This window comes from Papaver somniferum, chromosome 11 (assembly GCF_003573695.1).
Source record: "Papaver somniferum cultivar HN1 chromosome 11, ASM357369v1, whole genome shotgun sequence".
In the NCBI taxonomy this organism is placed as follows: domain Eukaryota; kingdom Viridiplantae; phylum Streptophyta; class Magnoliopsida; order Ranunculales; family Papaveraceae; genus Papaver; species Papaver somniferum.
This window is the reverse complement of record NC_039368.1, coordinates 138,306,623-138,330,903: the sequence shown is the minus strand read 5'-3', so window position 1 is coordinate 138,330,903 and position 24,281 is coordinate 138,306,623. Positions and strand designations below refer to the sequence as shown.

The 24,281-nt window shown below is 37.7% G+C and overlaps 2 protein-coding genes, 1 long non-coding RNA gene and 1 pseudogene across 3 annotated transcripts; 2 read left to right on the top strand and 2 right to left on the bottom strand.

Moving 5' to 3' along the window:
* Positions 1 to 3,115: 3,115 nt before the first annotated feature.
* Positions 3,116 to 6,787, top strand: LOC113325316 (wall-associated receptor kinase 3-like). The gene is made up of 4 exons (XM_026573513.1): positions 3,116 to 3,671; positions 5,629 to 5,823; positions 6,022 to 6,283; positions 6,430 to 6,787. Exons 1-4 carry the CDS (start codon positions 3,116 to 3,118, stop codon positions 6,785 to 6,787), a joined length of 1,371 nt encoding a protein of 456 aa, XP_026429298.1.
* Positions 6,788 to 8,709: 1,922 nt separating this feature from the next.
* Positions 8,710 to 9,947, top strand: LOC113322062 (annotated as a pseudogene).
* Positions 9,948 to 13,945: 3,998 nt separating this feature from the next.
* LOC113321750 lies at positions 13,946 to 15,825 on the bottom strand. The gene is made up of 5 exons (XR_003346869.1): positions 15,681 to 15,825; positions 15,419 to 15,480; positions 14,987 to 15,100; positions 14,713 to 14,911; positions 13,946 to 14,201 (listed from the first exon to the last, which is right to left on the bottom strand). It is a non-coding gene; the product is annotated as an uncharacterized LOC113321750 (long non-coding RNA).
* A 4,950-nt stretch (positions 15,826 to 20,775) lies between these two features.
* Positions 20,776 to 21,477, bottom strand: LOC113321093. The gene is made up of 2 exons (XM_026568974.1): positions 21,236 to 21,477; positions 20,776 to 21,152 (listed from the first exon to the last, which is right to left on the bottom strand). Exons 1-2 carry the CDS (start codon positions 21,399 to 21,401, stop codon positions 20,920 to 20,922), a joined length of 399 nt encoding a protein of 132 aa, XP_026424759.1. The 5' UTR covers positions 21,402 to 21,477; the 3' UTR covers positions 20,776 to 20,919.
* Positions 21,478 to 24,281: the final 2,804 nt, after the last annotated feature.

The window sequence follows — 24,281 nt, the reverse complement described above, 5'->3', positions numbered from 1 at the left end:
CTTCATCTTCTTATGCTTTCCAGCTAATTCATGTTGATATTTGGGGACCATTTTCCGTAGCATCATGTACGGGTGCCAGATACTTTCTCACTTTAGTTGATGATTACACTCGATGCACTTGGGTTTCTCTCATGGTTGTAAAATCAGAAACCCTAACGTGTTTACAAAAATTTTTCCAATTTGGAATCTGGCAATATGGACACAAGATTGCTACCATATCTTCTGGGACTCACACTGAATTCATCCCTCAACTTCAAACTTTTCGTTCTGATAATGGTTCTGAATTTAAATCTAAAGGACTACAATCTTCGTTTCACCTGAATGGTATTTTGAATCAGACAAGCTGTGTCTACACGCCTCAACAAAATGACATTGTCGAACGTAAACATAGACATCTACTCAATGTAGCTCGAGCTTTACGTTTTTAGTCTAACGTTCCATTGAGTTTTTGGGGTGAATGCATATTGACAGCGACATATTTAATCAACAAAATGCCGACCCCAGTTTTATCACAAAAATCTCCTCATGAAATGCTATTGTCTAGATTACCATCTTATTCTCATTTACGGGTTTTTGGTTGTCTTTGTTTTGGACGAAACTCACGTCCATCTCACAAATTCGACGCCCGTGCTAAACCGGGCATTTTTGTTGGCTATCCGTATAATCAGAAAGGCTATAAAATATATGACCTGGAATCCAAGTCAATTTACACATCTAGAGATGTTGTATTTCATGAAACGATTTTTCCATACATGATCTAGGTTCTCTTCCGCAATCAACTACCACTCAACATATACGCGACTCTGATATTGCTTTATATGACTCCATTTTACTTCCCCATGGAGATAACTCTAGACAACAATCTGTTATTTCAAAGACATCTCCGGTCCCAGTGGAACAAGATTCTACTATACATTCTCGACTTGTCTTAACTAATGCCGAAACGCCATCCCAGACAATTCTGTGATGGAAACCACATCCTCCAATTTGCAAAATGACAACAATTCTTCTGCACTATCACATTGCAACTCACCATCATCTCCTGCGCCGGATATATCATCATCACGTCCAGTCCGTACAAAGTCTACTCCTTCGTACTTGAAGGATTATCACTGCACTCTTCCAAAATGCAATTCCACTTCAGTTTACCCAATGACTGAATATTTGTCATTTGACAAATTTTCCCCTGCTCATAAAGCTTTCCTAGCTAAGGTGATTCTTACGGAGGAACCCAAAACATACTCACAGGCCAAGCTATGCCCTAAATAGAGAGCAGTTATGGCCAAACAAATTCTTTCTCTGCAAGCCAACGACACTTGGATTCAGGTTGATCTTCCACCGGGTAAAGTGGCAATAGGCTGTAAATGGGTGTTTAATATTAAATTTAATGCGGATGGTACAGTGGAACGATATAAATCTCTCTTAGTGCCAAAAGGATATACCCAACAAGAAGGAATTGATTTTTATGATACTTTTGCTCCTGTTGCTAAACTAGTCACAATGCGTGTGCTATTATCCATTGCTGCCATTCGAGGCTGGTCCCTCCATCAACATGATGTCAATAATGCATTTCTTCAAGGAGATCTTGATGAGGAAATATACATGAAATTACCACCTGGTTTAGGTTCTGAGGGCCACTCCAAAGTTCTTAATTAAAAAAAATCTTTATATGGTTGTTTGCCAAATTTTCTTCAGTGTTACTTGCTGAAGGTTTTCAAAAATCATTATGTGACAATTCTCTCTTCACATATCATAAAGGCAACACATCCATCTTTGTCCTTATTTATGTAGATGATATAATTATCACTGGTACTGATAATATTTTCATCACCTCTCTCAAATCAAGACTTGCGTCCTATTTCTCAATCAAAGATTTGGGAAAATTACAATACTTCTTGGGAATAGAAGTTTCTCGTTCTTCCAAAGGAATTTTTCTCTGTCAACGGAAGTACATTCTGGATATCTTAAAGGATTCTGGACTCACTGGATCGCGCACCTCTTCATTTCCTATGGATGCGCACCTGAAACTGACATTCGAGGCTGGTACACCTTTGCCAGATCCTAGTATTTATTGGAGCTTAATTGGTCGTCTTTTATATCTTACAGTCACACGACCGGATATCACTTATGCAGTGAATTATTTAAGCCAATTTATGCAACGTCCTCATTCTTCTTATCTGGATGCTGCTAATCATGTTTTACGATACCTTAAAGGTACTATTGGTCATGGAATCTTTTTGTCCTCTTCCACTCCTTTGATACTCAAAGGATATACCGACTCTGATTGGGCAGGATGCCCAATGACCCGACGATCCACTACTGGCTATCTTGTTACTATAGGTAACAACCCAGTTTCCTGGAAATCTAAAAAGCAACCAACGGTTGCTCGATCATCTGCTGAGGCTGAATATCGTGCCCTTGCACATTTAACTGTAGAACTATAATGGCTTCGTTATTTGTTTCAGGATTTAATAATTCCTTGCATTCTTCCAATCATTGTTTCCTGTGACAGTCAGGCAGCTATTTACATTGCTCAAAATCCAGTATTCCACGAGTGGACGAAGCATATCGAAATTGATTATTATTTTGTACGGGAAAAACTTCTCAACGGCTTAATCAAACCACAACATCTACAGTCTTCTGAACAGCTTGCAGATTTATTTACAAAACCTTTAGGTGTCAAGCAATTTCAGCATTTGGTTAGCAAGTTGGGTATTCGATCTGGATCGACTCCTCCAACTTGAGGGGGGGTGTTAGCGATATATCTGTACACGGTTTGTTTAGTCTACTAGGTTTACTAGATTTCCCAGTTTACTAGTTCTATCCTAGCTTAGTCTTACGTAAATATAGTTCTTTTGTAGAATATCTCTATTTGTTGTAACTTCTTATGTAATCTGATTCACTATATATATCAAGAAGAATAAACCAAATATTCACAGTTGTGAAAACCATTAAAAACTGTCTTCTAAATACAAATCCAACATCTTATGATCCCCCAAAGCTTTCATCTCTTTCTTTTGGCGCCGAGATCTTAAGTATATCAGACACCGAAATCCGTGTAAAGAGTGAATTATCATATTCTTGTCTCAATGAGTCTGGTCTCTGGGACGACGAGATGGATAATAAACCTTTCTTCGGTGTTGTCTTTGATAAGACCCCGTTCACAGTCTCCCAAACCAAAATCAGACTCTTCGGTGTAGGGTGCAATACAACAGCTTATATAGAAGCAGAAATAGACAGTATCAGAACGAGATTAGTGGCAAATTGTTCTTCCCAATGTGAGAGTAGGGACAAAGTGATAGAAATGTCCTGTACAGGAAGTGGATGTTGCCAAATAACGATTCCAAAGTTGGTAAAGGGATTTTTTGGATCAGCTGGTGGCGAGGTATGGCCATTCAATCCTTGCAGCTATGGCTTTGTCGCTGAGTTGGACAGCTTCACATTCACTGCAGTGGATCTTGTCGGTATCCGTAGGAAAGATAGAGATGTTATATCAATGGCCCTGGATTGGGCGATAAGGCATGAGACTTGTATAGAAGCACGAAAAAATACGTCAACTTATATGTGCCAGGCTAATAGTTATTGCAAGGATCCTGTAAACAATCCTGGATATCAATGTTTTTGTAACGAGGATTACGAAGGAAACCCTTATCTCAAACCTGGATGCGTAGGTACGTAAGCTAATTGTATTCCATTCCTTTAATCTTCAGAGCTCTTCTGTTCTTCACTTCTTCTTAAGTTGGTTATTTTAAATCAGATATAAACGACTGTGAGGATGAAAATAAAAATTCTTGCACAAGTGTGTGCACAAATACTATAGGCAGTTACTGTTAAGGCATACAAACCGTGTGACACATAGCACACTGTTTCCCTTTAGAGTTTGTGTTATGTTAGGAAAGTGTCTTTATTTAGAGTTTGATTTTATTAGGTTAGTACTTTGAGTGATCTTCAAGTTTGTGAACAATATAAATAGGCTGTTAAGCCATGAGAATTAATATACAGAATTATTATCAATGTAGACGTTTTATGCTTCTGCGTTTATGCTCTTCTCTCTCTCTCTTGATCGATCTTTAACTTGGTATCATAGCGGTTGATCCTCATGTCTTCCGCTATCTCTACATCCTCTATTCTTTCCTCCATTTTTTTCTCAACCTCGTTTTCTTTTCAATAGTGACACTTCCTTCTCGTTCTTCAAAAAAAAAAAAAAAGTCAATAATCACCAGAATCCTCCATCTCGATAAGGTTCCATCTCCTTCATTCCTGCCTGCTCGTGTTCTTCTCATCGTGAACAACAGTCAGCTCCATTGTCCCTTTGCTGTCTAACTCGAGCTCAAGTCCATCACCATATTTTGATCAGCAACAAACCTTCATTCTCTTCTTTAGTCGTCAACAACATTCTTATCCCATTGTGCAAATATTATTCTTCTGGTCTCCATCAGTTCACAACAAACATATGCCTCTCGCGTTCTCTTTAGTTTCCAAGTTTCATCGTCCCGTCTCTTCTTCTTAACTTCTCTGTTATGTTCTCGAATTATTCTCCGTCAATCAAAAGAAGCAGCACAATTATCCCTGCAAGGCTCAATGATTAATAATGGCTTCGTCACGTCCCTCCTACCAGTAAACTCATTCTCTCTGCGGTCTTGTTCGTCTCTCACCATTGCTTAGCTTTTCGTTCTCTGTTCTCATTCGACAACTTCATCACAGTCCTCCATCTCTGTCATAATAAACTTACCACATGATCGATCTTTAATTTGGACGTCATCCTTATCTCTCTGTTCCACTTTCCATAAACTCGTCCCTGTTCTTCCCATCTCGTCATCGAGCTTCTTCTCATCTTTGTTTCCTAAGACCACTTATCTCTCTTCATCACCATTAGTCTAAGCCCATTACCCACCAAGACTACCAAGCCCAACTCGTTCAGCTGCTTCCAGATTCTCTCGTCCAGCTGCTTCCAATTTTTCATGTCCTCCTACTCGGTCCAGTCCATCTTTAGCCCAGCAATTTTCCTCCCTGTCAAGCCCAGCTCGTCCAGCTGCTTCCAGTCCTCTCTTCTCGGCCCAGCATTGTCTCAGCCTTACAACTCACGCACAGACGCGCTTCTTCTTATACTTCTCGGGCGTTTATTGGCACCGCACTTCATCAACAACTTTCATGGCCAATCTCATGCGGTTTTTCCAATCCCTATGAGATTGAGGGAGGCTGTTAAGGCATACAAACCGTATGACACATAACACACGGTTTCCCTTTAGAGTTTGTGTTATGTTAGGAAAGTGTCTTTATTTAGAGTTTGATTTTATTAGGTTAGTACTTTAAGTGATCTTCAAGTTTGTGAACAATATAAATAGGATGTTAAGCCATGAGAATTAATATACAAAATTATTATCAATGTAGACGTTTTATGCTTCTGCGTTTATGCTCTTGTCTCTCTCTCTTGATCGATCTATAAACTGTTACAATTGTTCTTGTCCTGATGGCATTTCTGGCGACGGAAGAAAAGATGGGATTGGTTGCGTAGTCCCGAAACATGAATTTCCTATTTTAGGAGTCACTTTGGGTACATCTCTATTCCTTAACTTATATCCTTCTTAATCTGACTTTATTACTAAAACGTATAACGTTCTGGTGCAGGTATTTGTTCGGGGTTACTCGTGTTTCTTATAATCGGTGGTTCTTGCTTATATTTGATCATGAAGAAACGAAAGCTAAAGAAAGATAGAAATGTATTTTTTGAGCAAAATGGTAGTTTGCTGCTAGAACAAAAACTATCATCGAATGAAGTTGGTGCAGATTCAACAAAGATATTTTCTCCAGAAGACCTAGAACGTTGAACCAATAATTACGATGAGAGTCGTATCCTTGGACGAGGAGGCTTTGGTACAGTTTACAAGGGAACTTTATCAGATAATCGAATAGTTGCCATTAAGAAATCACAAGTAGTGGACCAGAGCCAAATAGAACAATTCATAAACGAGCTTGTCATTCTTAGTCAGATTAACCATCGAAACGTGGTGAAACTCTTAGGTTGTTGTCTAGAGACTAAAGTTCCATTGCTTGTTTACGAATACGATTCTAATGGCACCCTTTATGAACATATTCATCTAAACGATGGTATGTCCTCCATTTCATGGAATAGTCTTCTTCGAATAGCTACAGAAATTTCAAGTGCACTTGCATATTTACATTCATATGTTTCTATTCCCATCTTTCATAGAGATATAAAGTCTACCAACGTACTGCTAGACGAAAATTACACTGTAAAAGTTTCACACTTCGGAGCATCGAGGTTGGTTCCTTTGGATCAAACTCATTTAAGCACACGAGTTCAAGGCACTTTTGGATACCTGGATCCAGAATATTTTCTGACCAGCCAACTGACGGAAAAAAGTGATGTTTATAGTTCTGGTGTAGTACTTATAGAACTCTTAACAGGGAAAAATCCCTTTCTTTTGAGAGGTCGGAGGAACAAAGAAACCTAGCTATTTATTTCATTTCGTTACTGGAAGTAAACGATTTCTCCCATATTCTAGACTCTCGAGTATTGAATGAGGGAAAGCCTGAGCACGTACTTGCTGTTGCGGAGCTTGCAAAGGGATGCCTTAACTCAAAATGCCAAGATAGGCCTACAATGAAACAAGTTGCTGCAAAGCTAGAAGACTTAAGAAGCTTAGAGAAAGAACCACATCAACCAATCCACGAGGAGTCTGAGAACTTTCCAGTTGAGGTAGATAAAGACTTCTATGTTGTGCCTCTCATGAGCTCTCACGGTACTGCATCTTCTTACAATTAGAAAGGGCGTGCACTCCTTCATTATTTTCATCAATGTAGTATGATAACTGAGGCATTCATCGAAATTCCCCATAGGCGATATGTATAACTTCGATTCTATGTTTACGTACCTCTTCATCGATTCTTCTCTTGTTGTTTATTAGTTATATTGTTTTGTCATTAGTTTAATTGTTGTCCAGATTTTCAAATCACCATGCGGTTTTGAGTAAATTTTTTTTTTTTAAATCACCATGCGGTAGTATGCATGTTCAAGTGTTTTTGAGCCATAAGCTGACAACAAAAACGTGGGATAGTTTCTGACAGAGGTGTTGCAGAAAGCAGTTTGTGTATGTTGATGATCGTTGAGGTAGTTTAAGTAAGGGTTGTTGTGATAGAGCATTGTTTGATTTTAGAAGGTAAAGAAGCTTAAGGTGAGTTGTTGTTTGAAGGTTTAGGTCATGGATTCAAAGTCAAAGAAGGCTCAAAGTATTGCAAGACTGTTGATAAGAGGGATTGGTACAACTTGATGAAGTTGAATTCGAATTCAGGGACTTAGATTGACAAGGAAATTTGGGTGGTTATGTTTGAGGATGGTAGCAAGTTTAAGCTCAAACATGTTAAGCTTAAGTGTGGTTGAAGAATTTGTGGAAGAAACTTGGAATACCTGACATGGTAGCAAGTTTAAGCTCAAACATGTTAAGCTTAAGTGTGGTTGAAGAATTTGTGAGAGAAACTTGAAAAACCTACAAAGTGTGGCAGACTTTGTGTTAGTTATTGCTTGTGCCAGAAGCGTAACAAAAGAAAGATTGTGAGAGATTCTTGACGAACAAAGAAATGGAGTGACTGGAACAAGAGAAGAATCAACAATATTAAGAAAAGAGAAGTAATCACCAAGGGTGATGTGTGAGAAAACAACAAGATTGTAGGCGAGTAAAATCTATAAGTGAAGTGAAGCTTAATCCCAGTGTGGGGATTTGGCTAAGAGTTTAGTGAAGCAATCCTAGTGGGGATTTGGCTAGAATTCTGTGAAGCAATCCCAGTGGGGATTTGTCTAGAGTTGTGAAGATATTCCAGTGTGGAATTTGTGTTTGGTTGAGTTGCAGTTGGTGCTGCAATTTGAGAAGAGAGTGATCAACAAAAGGAGGTTATAATACCTATGAGTTGAGGAGAACATCACAACAATTAACAAGGTTGTGATCGTTAAGATATGGCAACATGTGTACTTTAGAAGAGAAGAAAGGTTTTGTGAACTGTGAAAAGATCGGTTCTAGACATCACTAACTGTCGGTTGTGACTCTTGTTAAAGTAACATGTGAAGAGAAGATTGAAAGAAGAAGATGATCTACAATGCTCGGTGTTGAGTTAAAGAATTTGGTTTTTTGTTTGGTTAGCAAGTTGTATAGAGCACAATGAGTTGTTTCTAGCTTGTTAAGGTTTGTGTTGCGATGCGATGAAGAAGAATGTGAAGCGAGTGTTTGATGATTGTTGTGAAGAAGATTGGTTTGTGAATTAAATTTGATAATGCTGACGGAATTCTGGTATGAGAAAAGACAAGAACGTGTTAACGTTTATCAATGGAAGAAGAGGAATAGAAAATGATAAAAGACAAGGACGTGCAAACGTTTATCAATGGAAGAAGAGGTTTACAGAATTCACGTTGAATGATATCTTGGTTTAAGGGAGGATGTTGGAAGTTATACCAAGATATGGTGATTTGGTTCGTGGATCAACTACTGCAGTTGACGCAGTCAAGTTGGATCAACATACGTTGTTGACACACTGTGCGATATTTGGAAGTTCGAGTTAACTAGAAGAGCAAGTTGTGTCGGTTGCTTTTTTTAGAGTTTTACTATATTTAGAGTTTCTTTGTGTTTCTAGAGTGTGCTTTATTTAGAGTTTGTTTTTTATTAGGAAAGTACTTTGAGTGATCGTCATTGTGAGACTATAAGTAGGCTATTGAGCCATAAGAATTGTACACCAAAACTGATTATCAATGTAATCGTTTATTTGCTTCCGCGTGTGCTCTCCCCTCTCTTGCTCGATCCTACATCTGTAAATCTCCTCGTTCAGAAATGAGGTAGTAAACTGTACATGGAAAGAATCTGTTTCCTGATGTTAAACTAGCATCATAATCAGTTTAAGAATCCCCATCAGATGTATTGTCTGTAGAGCTCCTACAACGTGAATGTCACGTGAAGAGTCCCTTGAGAGTTGTACCGTTATTTGAAAAGCTTGCGGATCTAGAAGCTGCTCCTGCTGCAATGGCTCGTCTCTTCTCTATAGAATGGTACAGGAATAGAATCCAGGGGAAACAAGAAGTCATGATTGGTTATTCTGATTCTGGAAAAGATGCTGGTCGATTCTCTGCAGCCTGGCAGTTGTGTAAAAGCTCAAGAAGACCTCATAAAGGTTGCAAAGCAATTCGCAGTGAAGTTGACAATGTTTCACGGCCGAGGTGGGACTGTTGGAAGAGGAGGTGGTCCCACCCATCTCGTTATCCTGTCTCAACCCCCAGATACAATTCAGGGTTCATTACGTGTTCCAGTTCAAGGAGACGTGATAGAACAATCTTTTGAGAAAGAGCACTTGTGTTTTAGAACGCTTCAGCGTTACACTGCTGCTACACTCGAGCATGATATGCATCCACCTGTTTCACCAAAGCCGGAGTGGCGTGCACTTATGGATGAGATTGCCATCATTTCAACAGAGAAGTATCGTTCTATTGTCTTCAAAGAACCTCGATTTGTTGAATACTTCCGCCTGGAAACCCCAGAGCCATGAGTTTGGTAGGATGATCATTGGGAGTCGTCCATCAAAAATAAAGCCGATAGGGTGGAATTGAATTTTTACGTGCTATCCCGTGGATCTTTGCAGGGACCCAAACAAGGTTTCATCTTCCTGTGTGGTTTGGGTTTGGAGCTGCATTTAAACATGTCATCGAGAAAGACATAACAAACCTCCATATGCTCCAAGAGATGTACAACCAGTGGCCTTTTTCAGAGTCATAATCGACTTGGTTGAAATGGTGTTCGCCAAAGGAGACCCTGGTATTGCTGCTTTATATGACAAGTTGCTAGTGTCGGAGGATCTTTGGTCTTTCGGACAGCAATTGCGAGCTGATTACGAAGAAACCAAAAGTTATTTCCTCAAGATTGCAGGCCACAGGGATCTTCTTCAAGTAAACCCATACCTGAAACAGAGACTCCGACTGCGTCAGTCATACATAACATCCCTAAATGTTTGCCAGGCCTACACACTGAAATGGATCCGAGACCCTAACTGCCATGTTACATTGAGGCCTCACCTTTCGAGAGAGATTACAGACTTAAGCAAGCCAGCTGCTGAATTGGTGAAGCTTGAGTGATAATTTCTTTCCTAGCCACTAGCAGGAAGACAGTCCCTAGGTGTACATTCAGATGCAGAAACCCCCGTGTCTTCTACTCCTTAACGTTCATGGCTTTTTACTACTCACTGATGTGGAACTTTCTCATTTCTATCTTTACCGATATTTTGCAGGTCGAGGAAGGTCAAGGAGGAGGATTTTGGTAACCCCCATGTCTTATGTTCAATATATTTATATATGGAACTTTCTCATTTCTATCTTTACCGATATTTTGCAGCCAATCAAGGAGGCTGATTTTGGTAACATCCCTACCATGGCATTCTGTGTCACGGATTCATAAATGCAATATGTTCGTATTGGTTACAATGTTGGCAAGGATGGTTCTGTAATTGCATGGCGCAATCAGAGATGAAATGAGTACTTAAAATGTGTTTGCATTTGAGGGAAACATGGAATATTCGTCAAACTTGGAATATCCTCTATCATTAAAGCATATCAATGCATGAAACATGGATCTTGCATGGCAGTTGAGTATGCTTTAGGATGCCAGGAAGGGAGCTGGATGATTTCAGATTAAATTTCTTAAAGAGCTAAGCTTTTACAGCCTATATGTACCTATAGCCTGTAACAGTGCAAGCGCTGGCAGCCTAGATAGGGCATCCGTAGGTTACAAGCATGAGTTATGGATCAGCAGTAACTTGTCCGGTTGACTCAAATGAGGCAATTGAGTAACAAAAAAGTTAGAAATTATGAGCACGAATTTAAAAAAAATAAAAATAAGAGATATTTTGTAAAAGGGTCGTATGTTTCTTGCCTAAAGGGTCTGGGTCGTAAAACATGCAGTTGATGGGGTTAGGCTATAGTGCTAGCATCAGCGGCATGTTATACGACCCTAATGCATCAACTACATGTTTTACGACCCAAACCCTAATTAGGCATGAAACATACGATTTTTTACAAAATATCTCTAAAAATAAATAACTTTCGTGATTGAAGGAATCTGCGTACATGAGATCATGGTGAAAATCATAAGGCTAGAAAACTAACAATTATCTTACTATTTAAAATGTGTTAATTTGTGCTGTTTAACCCTCGGATCGATTAGCATATGGAGAAGCTTGGGCTTTAGTTTTGATCAGAAGTTTTGGTTTATAAAGCCGTGGTTTGCTTTTATTGGTTTGGTGGTCGAGAAACATATAATAGTAGAGAAGAAAACCGAATAGCATCTGAAGAAGCATCGTCAGAAGAATGAAAACCCTGTCTTCAATCACAGCCCACACAAAAATCTCTCTCAGGAAAGGTAAAAATCAGCAAATTGTTCGGTGTTTTATTTATTTTTTTTGCTTCATTTTGAGCCTGTTAAACCAACCGTGAAGAGTTTATTGTTCCTCTCCGTCAGTATATTATCACTGTAAGAGGACGTTGACATGATAATAGATAAAGGGACAAATAATGTCATCCAACTTTAAATTAATCTTACTACATTATACTTATGCATCAGATCCATATAACAGCATCGTGCAAGAATTGCAGCTGAAACAGCTATTATATTATCAGTTCTTTTGGCAAATGTCTCAATGAACATTTTGTTCTACTCAGCATACTCAGGGGCAGTCTTCATTAAAGAATCCAGAAAAATGTGTGGGTAATTGGATGTATAAACGACCGATGGAATAAAAATTTTAAATAACTCATGGGGCATTTTGATTGAAGTAAAGTAATATCTCTAAGAGGACGTTGACATGACATACTTGAATAGGTACTTGACGTTTCTCCTGAATATCTTCTTCCTTGCCTACCAAAGCACATAAGACGTGCAGCATTTAGATCATCTCCTGCAATAATCAAATCCAGACAGAGAAACCCGAAAATTAAATTCTTTTTCCCTAGCTAGTGTCACCAGTACAATTCGAAACTGAAACCCCCAATTTGATTTCGTTTCGTACAATCTCTAAGAGCATCATTTACTCATCCTGTATGAAAAATAGCCGAATTGGTTAGTGATAAAGTATAATGAATTCAACTTGGCTATAAAACTACATAATCCAACAACACATACCATTTTTTGTCCCCACATTCGTAACTCTTAATTTAGAGTTTGGATACTTTCTCTGATCTAGCAGTCATAGTTTTTCAGTTTTTTTGAGGATGAGTATGGTGCCAACACGTCAAAAATTCCTATTTACAACTTGCTGACGATAATTTGAATCTAATCTTGTTGATCTCTTACCTCATAAACCTCAATTAGTAGCATATCTCTAGCATGTATTAGTCGATTTTGATTGTGCTTGTCAAAATCTTGTATATAGGAACGAAAAGTCGTGCTTACCCGATGCTGATAAACCGTTAGTACCACCATGTTCTTCAAGGGTAGCGAAGTTATTATGGCCGCTAGTCATCCAAGAACAACGCTGATGTTGAGTGCCAATTCAAAAATAGCCATCAGGAAGTCGAGTTTCAGGCCGGACATCTTTGGGAGGACGTGATTCCCGTATTACCTGGACATGGATGTTTTTCCTTTCTTCTTCCCTTCCTAAGTCCGCTGTGTCATGGTACGCCAGAACCTATACTTACGTGGCTTATAGCTTGTGTCTTCTTTGTGGATCAATAGAGGAATCCGCATAATTAACCATGCCTTCCGTTAGCTATCAGCAAGTATCTTTTTGGAATTCGTTATCATCATAACAAATTACTGGTTACTGGATCATTAATTTCTCTCTCGATCAAAACACAAAAACTCCTTGCTGTCGTAATACATGAATAATATTTAGTGCCAGAAATAGTTTACCTGGAACGATATCCAATAGTAAAAACGATGCCGAGTTCAAGATCAACATCTAAGACGGACCAACTCAAACCTAAAGAGTGACAAAGATATAAGAACCTAGCATCAAATTAACTCACAAAAACCGACTATTATTCATTCAAGGACATACTAAAATTAGCGATTCGATGATCAGTGAAATGTGCAAACGACTTTGAATACACAATCACATTTCTAATTAATCTCCAACAACACTAAAATTTGTAGTTTCTTGAAAAATAACCATCTTTGCAAGCAACGTTTTAAACAGTGCATCGGTCAGCAACTGAAAAATGATGAAGGAAATGTTGAAGTGAGCAAAGCCATGAAAGGAAACTTATAATGTTTGTGTGTCTGAGTGCATGAACATTTGATGGCATTTGCAATCCTTCTGGACAACAAAATAATGATAAAACAAATAGACATTTGACAGTGATTCCTTTTGTTTTTGGTAACCTAATAAAACTCGATCAAAGTTAAAAGTGCTAAAATCTATAGTCAATCTTACGAAGAAGAAAATTAAAGATAAGATTGTTACGTGTACGTTAGGAACATGGACTGATGGAAGAATTAAATCTCTCAGACTCGGAGGATTGTAAAAGTGCCCATGTCCTTAGAACTTGATCTCAAAGTTCCCAGCAATGTTATCATTCGGCATCATTATATCTAACTTCTTCTCATTGATTTTGACAGATTTTATCGTGAATGTGTGGTTACCAAAAATACAGACGACACGTGTCGTGCCAGGAAGGCTCGGGAATTTGGTGAGAAGATTTGATTTGGTTGCTCCGAGATTCGCCGTGAGGGACTAGTCAAATCAAGTCAGAACTGTCATCATTAACATACTGGCGAAGCCCAATGACAGCGAGATGCAGTCCTTTGGCAAGATCAAAGGGGAGAGGAAAACAAAATTACTAATCCAGAAGGGGCTATAAATGACGAATGAAGTCTGTTATAAAACATGATTTATCACAGTTTTCGAACCATTATTTATTTAGTGTTTATAAAGAACAAAAATCGTTATTAAGTAATAACGAAAAAAAATTGTGACATAAAGCCGCATATAAAATTTGTTATTAAGTACCACGATTATTTTGTGTAACATACAATAACAGATGATGTCTGTCATATGAGAAGTGCTTCTGATTCAGATTTTGATAATCTGAAATTCATTCAATATTTGGTGTATCCGATTTTCGTTCAATATTGTTGCACTTGTAAACAGTAGCTCTATGCATGTGCTCCCAGCAATAACCTTATTGCAAAACACTTCAATGCCTTCTTAAGAGCCTGAAAAAAAAAATTAAGAAAGGTTAAGAAATTAAGAAGATCATTATGAGATAAGAAACATTCAACCACGATGTATCTTCCAAAGCAAGACGTCACATAGAGCCTATATTTATTATGCAACTCAATTACTTAATAAACACCTGCAAATAAAGAACGAGTTTTATTTATACTCATCATGCATTAACTAAACCTACCTAACAGGTAGATTTCGATATGAGTAAGTAACCCTGCTAAATGTACAATTCAAGCACAGATAATCTCCTTACCGTTTAACCTATTTGTGTATCTCATTGACAATTTATGCAGGTTTGCATATAGATAATCCGCGTAATGAAACATATGCAAAACAATATCGGAGATTGCTTACAAAAATCTCTTCTAATTAAAAAAACCTCATATATCAAGTAAGAGATTTCAGCTGCTTCCACATGCATTAAAACAAAGTACAATTACAAGAACAGCAGACAACCTAATTGAGAAATGAACCAGGTACAAAGAAAAGATATAATACCTCATTCATATTAAGATTTTAAGAAACTCACTTCCCTGCAGATTAAGCAACCACTTCTTGATTTGGTTCCAATGCAATTCCAGCATCTTGCTTTGGCTTCAATACAATTACAATCTCACATTCAAGCACAGGAGCAACGACTTCACATTTCTAGATTGAGCAACGTCTTCACAGGAGCAACGACTTCACATTCAATCACCTGAAAAACTCAAATTAATTACTATCACAGTAACTAATCCCCCACAAAACTTGTAATATGGAGGAACGGTCTTACTTTTCCTGAACAAGAATGAGGCCAAGGTTTTAGAATTCTCCTGAATTGACATCAGATGACATATAGGATGGAAGCATTGCCTTGTGTTTTATCTTTCCATCCCAAGCTGTGAATCTGAAAATCATCGATGTATAAATTTCTAGATAAAACCACACATAAACATTGAAACCCCAGATTTTACATCTTCTCAGATTAAAGACTATAGCAAAACAATCACTACAGACTCAGAAATCTAAAATCCTAACAAAGGTAGAAAAAGCTAGATGTATCAAATGGATTAAAAATCAAAGAACATCTTAAGAACCCCATACCATAGAAACCCCTAAAAGGTACATCTCAAACAATAAAACAATAATAGTACTTCTAGAAATCGATTTTACCTCAAACAAAATTTAAAAGGGAACTCAAACAAACTTTAGAAATCGATTTTACCTCGGAAAGACCTCCCACATTACTGGAATCACAAAGAACAACTTGAATCGAATCAGATCGACCTGCATTAACAAGCATGAATATATCAAAATCTCTAACAAATTCCAGATTCAAAAACTAATCACTTTACTTAAAACCCTAGAGTCTTCCCAACAATCTTCCCCAGATCGAATTGTTTTATGAAAACCCTAAAATCTTACAAGAAAATTAAATCTAATCAAAGCCAAATTAAACAAGAGAAAACGGAGAAGAAGAATCATACGTGAAGGGTTTTTTTTAATGCGTAACAAACTGTTAATGTTGTCTTAGGGTTTGTTGGAGAGCTTGGGTTTTGTGGAGAAGACAAAAAAAGATGGAGGGGGTTTAGTTTTACTGATGTTTTCAGTTCCTTGTTTAGGAGATGCAGAAGATGGAGAAGAGAAAGAGAGAGGCGCATAACAAGATTAGGATTAGTAGTTAGAAGACGGAAAGATGGCAGCCAAAAACTGGGGCTATATAAACTAGATGCTCCGATAATCGTTCAATCCTCCACTAGTAACCAATAGGTCATTACCGAACTAGATGAGAGGCTCATGGCAAATTAGTCGGTGGTCAACCATTTTCCAGATTTATAATAACGTGGCATTAGGATTGGCTAGCCATTTCTGGGTATGCAATAGAAGATTAGTGGTGGGCGTATAAATACTAATATTATTTGTCGGATTTATTCCGTGATATAATGGCTTCTCAGTAAATCACACACTTAGTGAATTATTAGGTTTGAAAATGACGATTTCTTTGCGTTAAATGATGGTCCCAACTATTTTTATGTTATATGACGGAATTTGTTTGTAAAACCCGATTTACATAATTATTCCGTCATTTAAAAGCGTAATTAATAGCCCTTTCTGGACTAGTGAATGGACTCGACGAAGTGGCCACGAGAGACGTAACTTGACTTGGACGAAAAGTTAACTCGGCGAAGGAGGAAAATTATGGAGCAGGAAAAGTAACAGGTGTCCCAACAAGACCCATGTGAAGTCATCGATAAAGGAGGGAAATTTCTTTGGCGCGAGGAGGGGGTAAGGTCCAAGGAAAGGAGAATTAGGGTTTGCTTGTGGTAGCTTAGAAGAAGTATTAGGATTCTTGATAGTCAACGAGTGTAACTTATATTTCGCCTCTTATTAATAAATAAACTTTGAGATTTATGTGTTCATGATGAATTAAATCTATTTACTTCCTATTTGGGTGTGTTGTCGGATTTCCGACAATCACATTTTGGTGCTAGAAACAGGGACTGAAAGGTTCTTGCTAAGAGTGGAGGATAAAGAGGTCAAGGTAACCAGCAATAAAGAGAGTTTAGTTTAACTATAGGGAAGAGTAGAACGATGGTAAGAACAACGGATCGGTCGGCGCATGTGATAGAAGTGAGGAAAAGCAAACGATTGGTGGACAAGAGAGTAAGGATGGAACAAGGAGGAACATCGGCTGAAGGAGAAAGGGGAAACGAAGGACGGTCGCGGAGAGGAGATGATGATTACAGGGAGGGTTCAGTGCATACCACTGATACGGATACTGCTGAAGAGGAGGATATGACTTGTGAAAAGATGGAGGAGAACATCGGGGAGGAGGATATGACGCTGGAGAAACTAAGGGAAACACTACGTGTCGAGCGAGAACGCGACCGAGACTTGGAGATACAGCATGAACGGCTAATACAGCACAATGCAAGGTTGACCCAATGCAATCGACCGTTGAATGAGGAGATGGAGGCCGATGCCTAAGATTTGGAGGAAGATACAGAGTTCTTGGAGGAAGACGAACCGAACTTAAAAAAACGCGCAAACCTCGAAGGAGGATGGAGAAGAAAGCAACAAGTATATGAAGAAGAAGAAGAAGAAGAGTTGAGGAGAGCACTGGAGATTTCCCAATGGGAGGAGCAAGATCAATCATTCAATGATGGTAAACAAAAAGAATGATGGAAGAAGACAACTAGAAGAAGCAGTAGAAGAAGTTGGGAAAACTCCATTCACAAAAAAAATTCAAAGAGATGCAATACCATCAAAATGTATCTTACCAGCGTTTACAAGCATATTTGACGGAAGCGCATGTGCGATACAACATATTAAGGCATATTATAGGTCCTTATTGCAATGGGAACATAATGATGCGATCATGTGCAAATACTTTGCTGCGAGTTTAGCAGGTGATGCTCTGAAGTAGTTTGAAGGGTTACCAGTAGAGTCAATTGGTTCGTTTAACCATTTGCAAAATGTCTTTTTGGGACAATACATAAGTAATAACCTGCCAAGACCAGGAATAGAGACAGCATTTGGACTTCGCAGAAGAACAAATGAGAGTTTGCGGCATTTGACAACAAGATGGAGAACTATGTGTAATGAAATGGGGAGACGAGTGGATGAGCGACACATAATTCTTGCTTTCATTAATTCTCTTTTCGCAACAGATCTATTATATACTCAGATTTTTCGGAAAAAAGATACAATAACTATGTCGGAATTCCGCGAATTTCAAGAGGAATACATAGCACTTGAGGAGAAGCAAAGGGATATGGAATCATTCCCAATTGCAATTCCAGATTTGAAAGGTGGAAATACAAGTTTACTTCCAAGACTAACTAATATTGTTGCGAGTACATCGCAGGGATGGAATAATGCAGAAATGGAGCAAAAGTTAGTAGCTATGGTGAGTGCAGATCAAGCAGAGTTTGAAAGAGAACGAAGAAATAAACAACAGAATAGTGGAGTAAAAAATACAATTCAACCATAGAATGTTGAAGGATCACAATCACTTTATAACAAGAATAGTAGAAGAATCATATGGGAACAAATCAATTTGCCTAAGCTCAACACTCCAGTGGAGAAAGTATGGGAAGCTGCAATTCTAATAGATGATATTCCAGAACCACATAATGCAAGAGAATAGCCACCACCGGGAAGGAGGAGCAAGGACTTTTGTGCATATCATCAATTTCATGGCCATACTACAAGGAATTGTAGAAATGCAAGGAAAATTCTTTTAAGAATGATTGAGCAAGGAAAATTAGATCATTTTCTCCTAAAACAGCCAAAAACTTTACCACCACCACCACCTCAAGGAACACGTATGCGAAGGACAAGGATAGAAATACATTCGTCATTGAAGTGGGTGCGAAGGCTAGAAAATTGAGTTTTAATTCGATTATACATTCATTCAAAACAATGGAGGATTTTCACGATAATGTCTTAAGTAGGGTATATGCAAGAGATGTTGAAAGAAGGGAAGTTCTAAACCTTGTTAAGATGTCCAAGTTAGAAGAATGTCATAAAAAAATGATTTCCTTCAATGTAGAAGACACACCGAGCGGTGGAGAGCTACATGAGTTCCCTTTGGTTGTGCGATAAGGGATTAATCCAAGGGAACTAGAGGAGGATCCAGCAATAAATGAGAAAAACACTTGTGCGGTCAACAGAATACTCATAGACCCTGGCAGTTCGGTTGATATTTTGTTCTATCCCACAATTAAAAAAATGGGCGGAAGAGATGAAGAGCTGATCCCATCAACATACAAAATTTATGGATTCAATGGCTCTGCGAATAGACCAAAAGGATAAGTCACTATGAGAATTCCTCTACAAGACTTGACAACCGAAATTATATTTTGTGTGGTAGACGTTGAGTCACCTTATAATGCACTAATTGGACGACCATGGATGTACATTATTTTTGTTGTTGCATCAACATTCCACCAATGCATTCAAGTTCCCCTTCCTCAAGGTGTTGAAATCATAAGAGGAGATACAATTGAAAGTAACAATTTCCAAGCAATTGACATTGATAAAAGTGAAGAAAGAGAACTCAAGCGCGGAATTGGAAAAAGAATGTGATTGATAACCAAAGAGCAGAAACATTAATGGTGCATGGAATAGAACAAACGAATGAGAGAATTGCTGAAAAAAGTCCTTAGGCGAAAGAGAATGGAAACTCATCTAGCCAAACAATATCATGGGAAAAGGAAGAAATTTCAAGAGAAAACTGGAGTAATAAAGACAAAGATACAGGATATCCTAGAATTGGAAAAGGTACGAGAGAGGAGGTTTTAAAAAGCATAAGCGGACTAAAGGAAATTCAAGATTTGAAGTAAGAAAACAAGAAGTTTGAGTATTATGTTTGTTTGTTTTTCTAATTGCAAATAACAATTTTAATAAAACATCCATGTACTAAAAGTTGTATCAACTTATAAAGTTACAATGGAATGAAAAGTTATGTTTGATAAAAATAAAACCTTATAAGAAAAGCCGACAGAAAGTGATATCTATTATCACTTTGGCTAGGAATCTAATTGTGGCGTGCACCTTAGGTCGCTCATATGTAAGAGGAAAAATAGTAAGACCTATCGCGCGTCACATGTTAGAGAACCTATAAGGCATGACTCAAGAAATGGCTACACCGACCCCTGAACTTGAGTTATGGAGTCATAATTTGGGATGAGAATTGAAACGAAAATGCCCATCCGGGAGAGCTACCTTTAACTTTCAGTCTAAGCTATATCTTAGATTGAGAAACTAAGGTAAGAAAGGCTCTCTTAAGGAGTGCAGAAACTCGATCAGGGCGCTGAGGTACACGGTTGAGTCAAGAGTGCCAGGGGCGTCTGGAGCGTACCTTGCCACTCTTGACAAGTCCTGACTATGATGCACTCGGTCAGAAGATACCCTACTTAGGGTGCAAATAAGCCATATAGGTAGTGTATGCGAAATTGCGAAAACAACTGATTGTTGAAAGGCCGGATGGGAAGCGCCATAATCTTAACCCGATAGAGGTGAGCTTCCTTGAAGGGGCAGTCAGAGGGGATGATAAGGACGGAACCCTCCACTAGGGAGATGAATTGTGTCAAAGTCATAAATGTCATGAGACTAATACTTTAAAAAATATTTAGACTTTTGATATTTGTGCGACAAACCTGACGAGGGAATAATACGAGCAAAAAATATAAGATGAAATCAATGAGTCAATGTATTAACATACAAAGACAGTCTGCGATTTCATCGCAGAATCCTAGAGGCAACTATGAGTAAGACCTTTACATAGGAAGGCAATGTAAGACCTTAAACAAAATGCATAATTATTAGTATCTATCAAACTAATGCAAATAACAAGAGGCAAGAATGAGAACAACGGAAAGATATTATTTTCCTTATATTGATAGCATCATATACAAGCGAGAAATGAATAATAATAAAAAAAGAAGTATCGCGTGAAATGAAGATTAATATTCATAAGATTGTTACGTGAATTTACAACAGGAAGATTTAAAAAGAGAGAAGACATTCAATTTTCTATCTCAATCATTTTGCTCATCTTCAATTCCACCATCTCTTTCTTCACCTTGATCAACTTCAATTTCACCAGCTCCTTTCTCAGTTTTCTCAATCTCAGCTTCTGTCTGCTCATCATCAGTATCATTCTCTTCCTCTTCAGAATCTTCATCCTCAGAAACTTCAATAGCTGGGATAGGCACATTATCAGGGATCTTTGGAAAAAATATATTTAGAAGGAAGAATTCCATTTTCCTTGCAGACCCTTGTAACAGCAGCTTCAACTTCGCGGGCAGAATCGTTACCTGAATTGTTAACCAAGTTAACCCAATTTTCCTTCATTTGTTGATACTTAAAGCTACGTAGAGCAAGTTCCTCTTCTTTTGAAGCCAAGCGAGATTCTAAGTTTGTGGATTTCTCCTCATATTCTCTCTTTTGAACTGGAAATATACAAACAAGGAAATTGAGATACAAACAAGGGGAATAATCTATATAAAGCATGAGCGAAAGTCAAAAGATTAACCTTCATAGTTGGAAATAATATCTGCAACCACTTGCGAATGTTCAGTTTGAAGACTCACATTAACACCTAGATCATTTCTAGCATTATTTAGGACTCTAGCAGCCCAATTAAATTCAGCCTCACTTTCTATAAGAAGTCGAGAGCGAACTAGATTCCTCTCTTCCATGAGAATATCTTTCTCTTTCAAAGATGAATCACGTGCTAGCTTAACTTCAATGAGAGATTCCTGAAAATGTTCTAATGCTTTCCCACCATTAAGAGAAATTTCATCCTTTTCATCAATAAGTTTATTCTTCTTTTTATCCAGCACACAGACCTTTTCTCTACTTTCATGAAGGCGTTGCTTAAAATTATTAAAATTAGACAATGCTTGTCTATGACTTCGCCTAAGTGAAGAATATTTTGTTCTTAGTTCCTCTAAACTAAGATTTTCAAAGCCTCGGTCAGGGTAATTATTTAATGATGAATTAAGATGCTCAAGAAATATTTCCTCATCAAGAATATTAGCAGCTTCATCTGAAAGATTATACAGGTCTGTGAAAATAATACAATAAGAAGTGCGAAAACTTAATATAGGAAAAACTGACTCAAAAGATGAGGATTGTATACCAAGGAGTTGATTATTTTGTGCACGACTTCTACGGATCATTCCAGCACAAGAAGAATGTTCATTCTTTAGCTTGGTGTTTTCACCTACAAGAGCTACATTTTCATTTACCAATTTGATATTCTCATGATTTAACTCGTCAATTTTGTCCATTAGATTACGGATCATTCTTTCATAATCTGTGGAGGTCGCATAAGAAATTCTAGAGTTCAGCGAAGATGAAAAAGAAATATTATGAATATGAAGATGAAATATGTAAAGAGAAAGATAGAAGGAAATATGAGACATTACCAAGCTATTCAATGTGAACAAAAGTTTTGGATCTATCGTAGAGGAAGCACCACGAAAAAGCGAGCTATCAAGATCAGGGGCTTTACAAATTTTCGAGATAAATTGGAAAGCACGAGTCAATTCATCATTATCAAGGGTAGCTAGAGGATCCCCAACAAACATATCAGAAAGACTTTTTCGGCAAAGATGAATTGACAATCCTTCTTCTTCTTCAGAATTTGGAGTATCATCATCAGTAGAATTCAAGTCTGATGGAGAGTCATACTTCGCACATTTCTCAGCATTTCCTTTGATAGTAGCCTTTGGTGCACGTTTCTTGGGAAGGTTCTTGATTTTACCTGAAGTTTTATCAGTCATTTGTGCAAGTAAACAAGATAAGAAATAGAGGCAACAATATTATTAAAAATAGGGGATATTTCGTACCTTCTTAACTTGCGAAGTTGATGCTTTACCACTATTTATTACTTTTCTAGCTGCCTGCGAAGGGAGAAATGTGGAATAAGAACATGAAGAAATATAGGAGAAGTAATTTAATAAGAAATTCGCATACCTAGAAGAAATAATTTAAGAGAAATTCACATACCTTCACCACTTTCTCTGGCTCTTTTTCAACTAATTAAATTCCCATGGATGATAAGGAGGATAACCTTCGGGCAGTGGATTATCAGAACCATCCGCAGTCTTACCAGATATGTAAGGGCCTTCCAAAATCACCGGGAAATTACGCCAGGTGGTATAATTAGATCTGCGACAGGCATGATTCGAGTTTGAATTCCAATCAACATCTCGCATGATCCTGTCTTCTTCAGCAATGTTAACTACTCTCTTCACGTGAACTTTCCATTTAGTCACATCACTCTTCATAAAGGTAACATGATAGTGTTTGAAGAAATTTTCAAGTGCATAATCATCAGGATTTATGGCTTTGTTGATATGCTCTGGATTTCGAACATCATTAGGGTAAGAATTCTCCAAGCCGGCCGCACGTCGAGCATATTCTAATGGGATTATGGTAGCATCACCATTTAATTGAAATAGTCCACGAGCGAATCTGGAGTGGGAAATGATTCGATAGAATAAAGGGATATCTTGATTATATAATGGAAGAGGAAGAAATTGAAGCTGATTCAATGAAACCAAGATCTTTCGATTGTTCCATTCTTGAGACTTTATCAAATCTAAGTCAAGTTTAGATGAATAAGAAGATGATGGAGGAATAGTAATCGTATAACCCATAGGTTCAAGCTTCTTCTTCATTTGATTAAATTCATTCACAAACTTTTTACCAGCAGGAGCCATTGAAGAAAATAAAAGGTGATTGAAGAAAAAATAAGGAGGAAGAAGTTGCAGAAAAGATGGAAAAGTAAAAAGAAGTAAATAAGAAGATAGAAAAGGATTTATAGAAAGTGCGACACGATTCTCAAGATTCAATCTCATTAATGCGAAAAATTGAACGGTTAAAAATGAACAGTTGAAAAGATGTGTCGAAGAATGAATGGTCAAAAGGGCCCGTGTACTCTAATAAAACCTGAAAAACGGAAAGTTGTCGGTAGGATAAAATAAAGGAAAACATATATGTGCGAAATATTAAGCTTGGGATTTCTCATCTAGCTTACTCAGAAGAATAAACGAAATGAGAAGAGGTAAAATGTAGGAGTCAAATATCGCACATATATAAATTATGCGTGATTAATATTTGAGTCTATGCGAGGACCAACGCACATGGCAAAGTCAAGATGACGTATGAAGTGAGGTCATCAAGGTCACGAGTAAAGTATGAAGATCTTTGTGAATTGATAGTCCGTGAGAATATAAGTGAATGTATATGAGCGAATGTTTCGCACGATGATTCTGAAAATGAAGGTAGTCTTAGCTGTCAGGATTCATCCTATAAATAGAAGAAGTATCTTCACTTGTTCAGACCAGTGGAGAGGAGAGAGAAATTAAGTTTGAGAGTGATCAATAAGTTGTAATAATCTTCACAAAGACTTTGTAATTCTTCCAAAACAGTTTCTAATAATAATATCATCATGATTACTTACATTTACCTTCAGATTATTTGGGATGTGGTTGTAAGATTTTTTACAACTACACCTATTGAAAACATGAATTAGTACAGCACATGAGTGAGTATGATCAGAATGTATT

What these genes read in the sequence shown, in the direction of transcription:
- LOC113325316 (XM_026573513.1), top strand. Translation starts at nt 3,116, where the DNA reads ATGGATAATAAACCTTTCTTCGGTGTTGTCTTTGATAAGACCCCGTTC. An exon ending in TTCTCCAGAAGACCTAGAAC is followed by an intron (nt 5,824 to 6,021) that starts GTTGAACCAATA and finishes TGAAACTCTTAG; the next exon opens with GTTGTTGTCTAGAGACTAAA. An exon ending in TCACACTTCGGAGCATCGAG is followed by an intron (nt 6,284 to 6,429) that starts GTTGGTTCCTTT and finishes AACTCTTAACAG; the next exon opens with GGAAAAATCCCTTTCTTTTG.
- LOC113321093 (XM_026568974.1), bottom strand. Translation starts at nt 21,401, where the DNA reads ATGGAAGAGAGGAATCTAGTTCGCTCTCGACTTCTTATAGAAAGTGAG. An exon ending in TATTATTTCCAACTATGAAG is followed by an intron (nt 21,153 to 21,235) that starts GTTAATCTTTTG and finishes GTATATTTCCAG; the next exon opens with TTCAAAAGAGAGAATATGAG.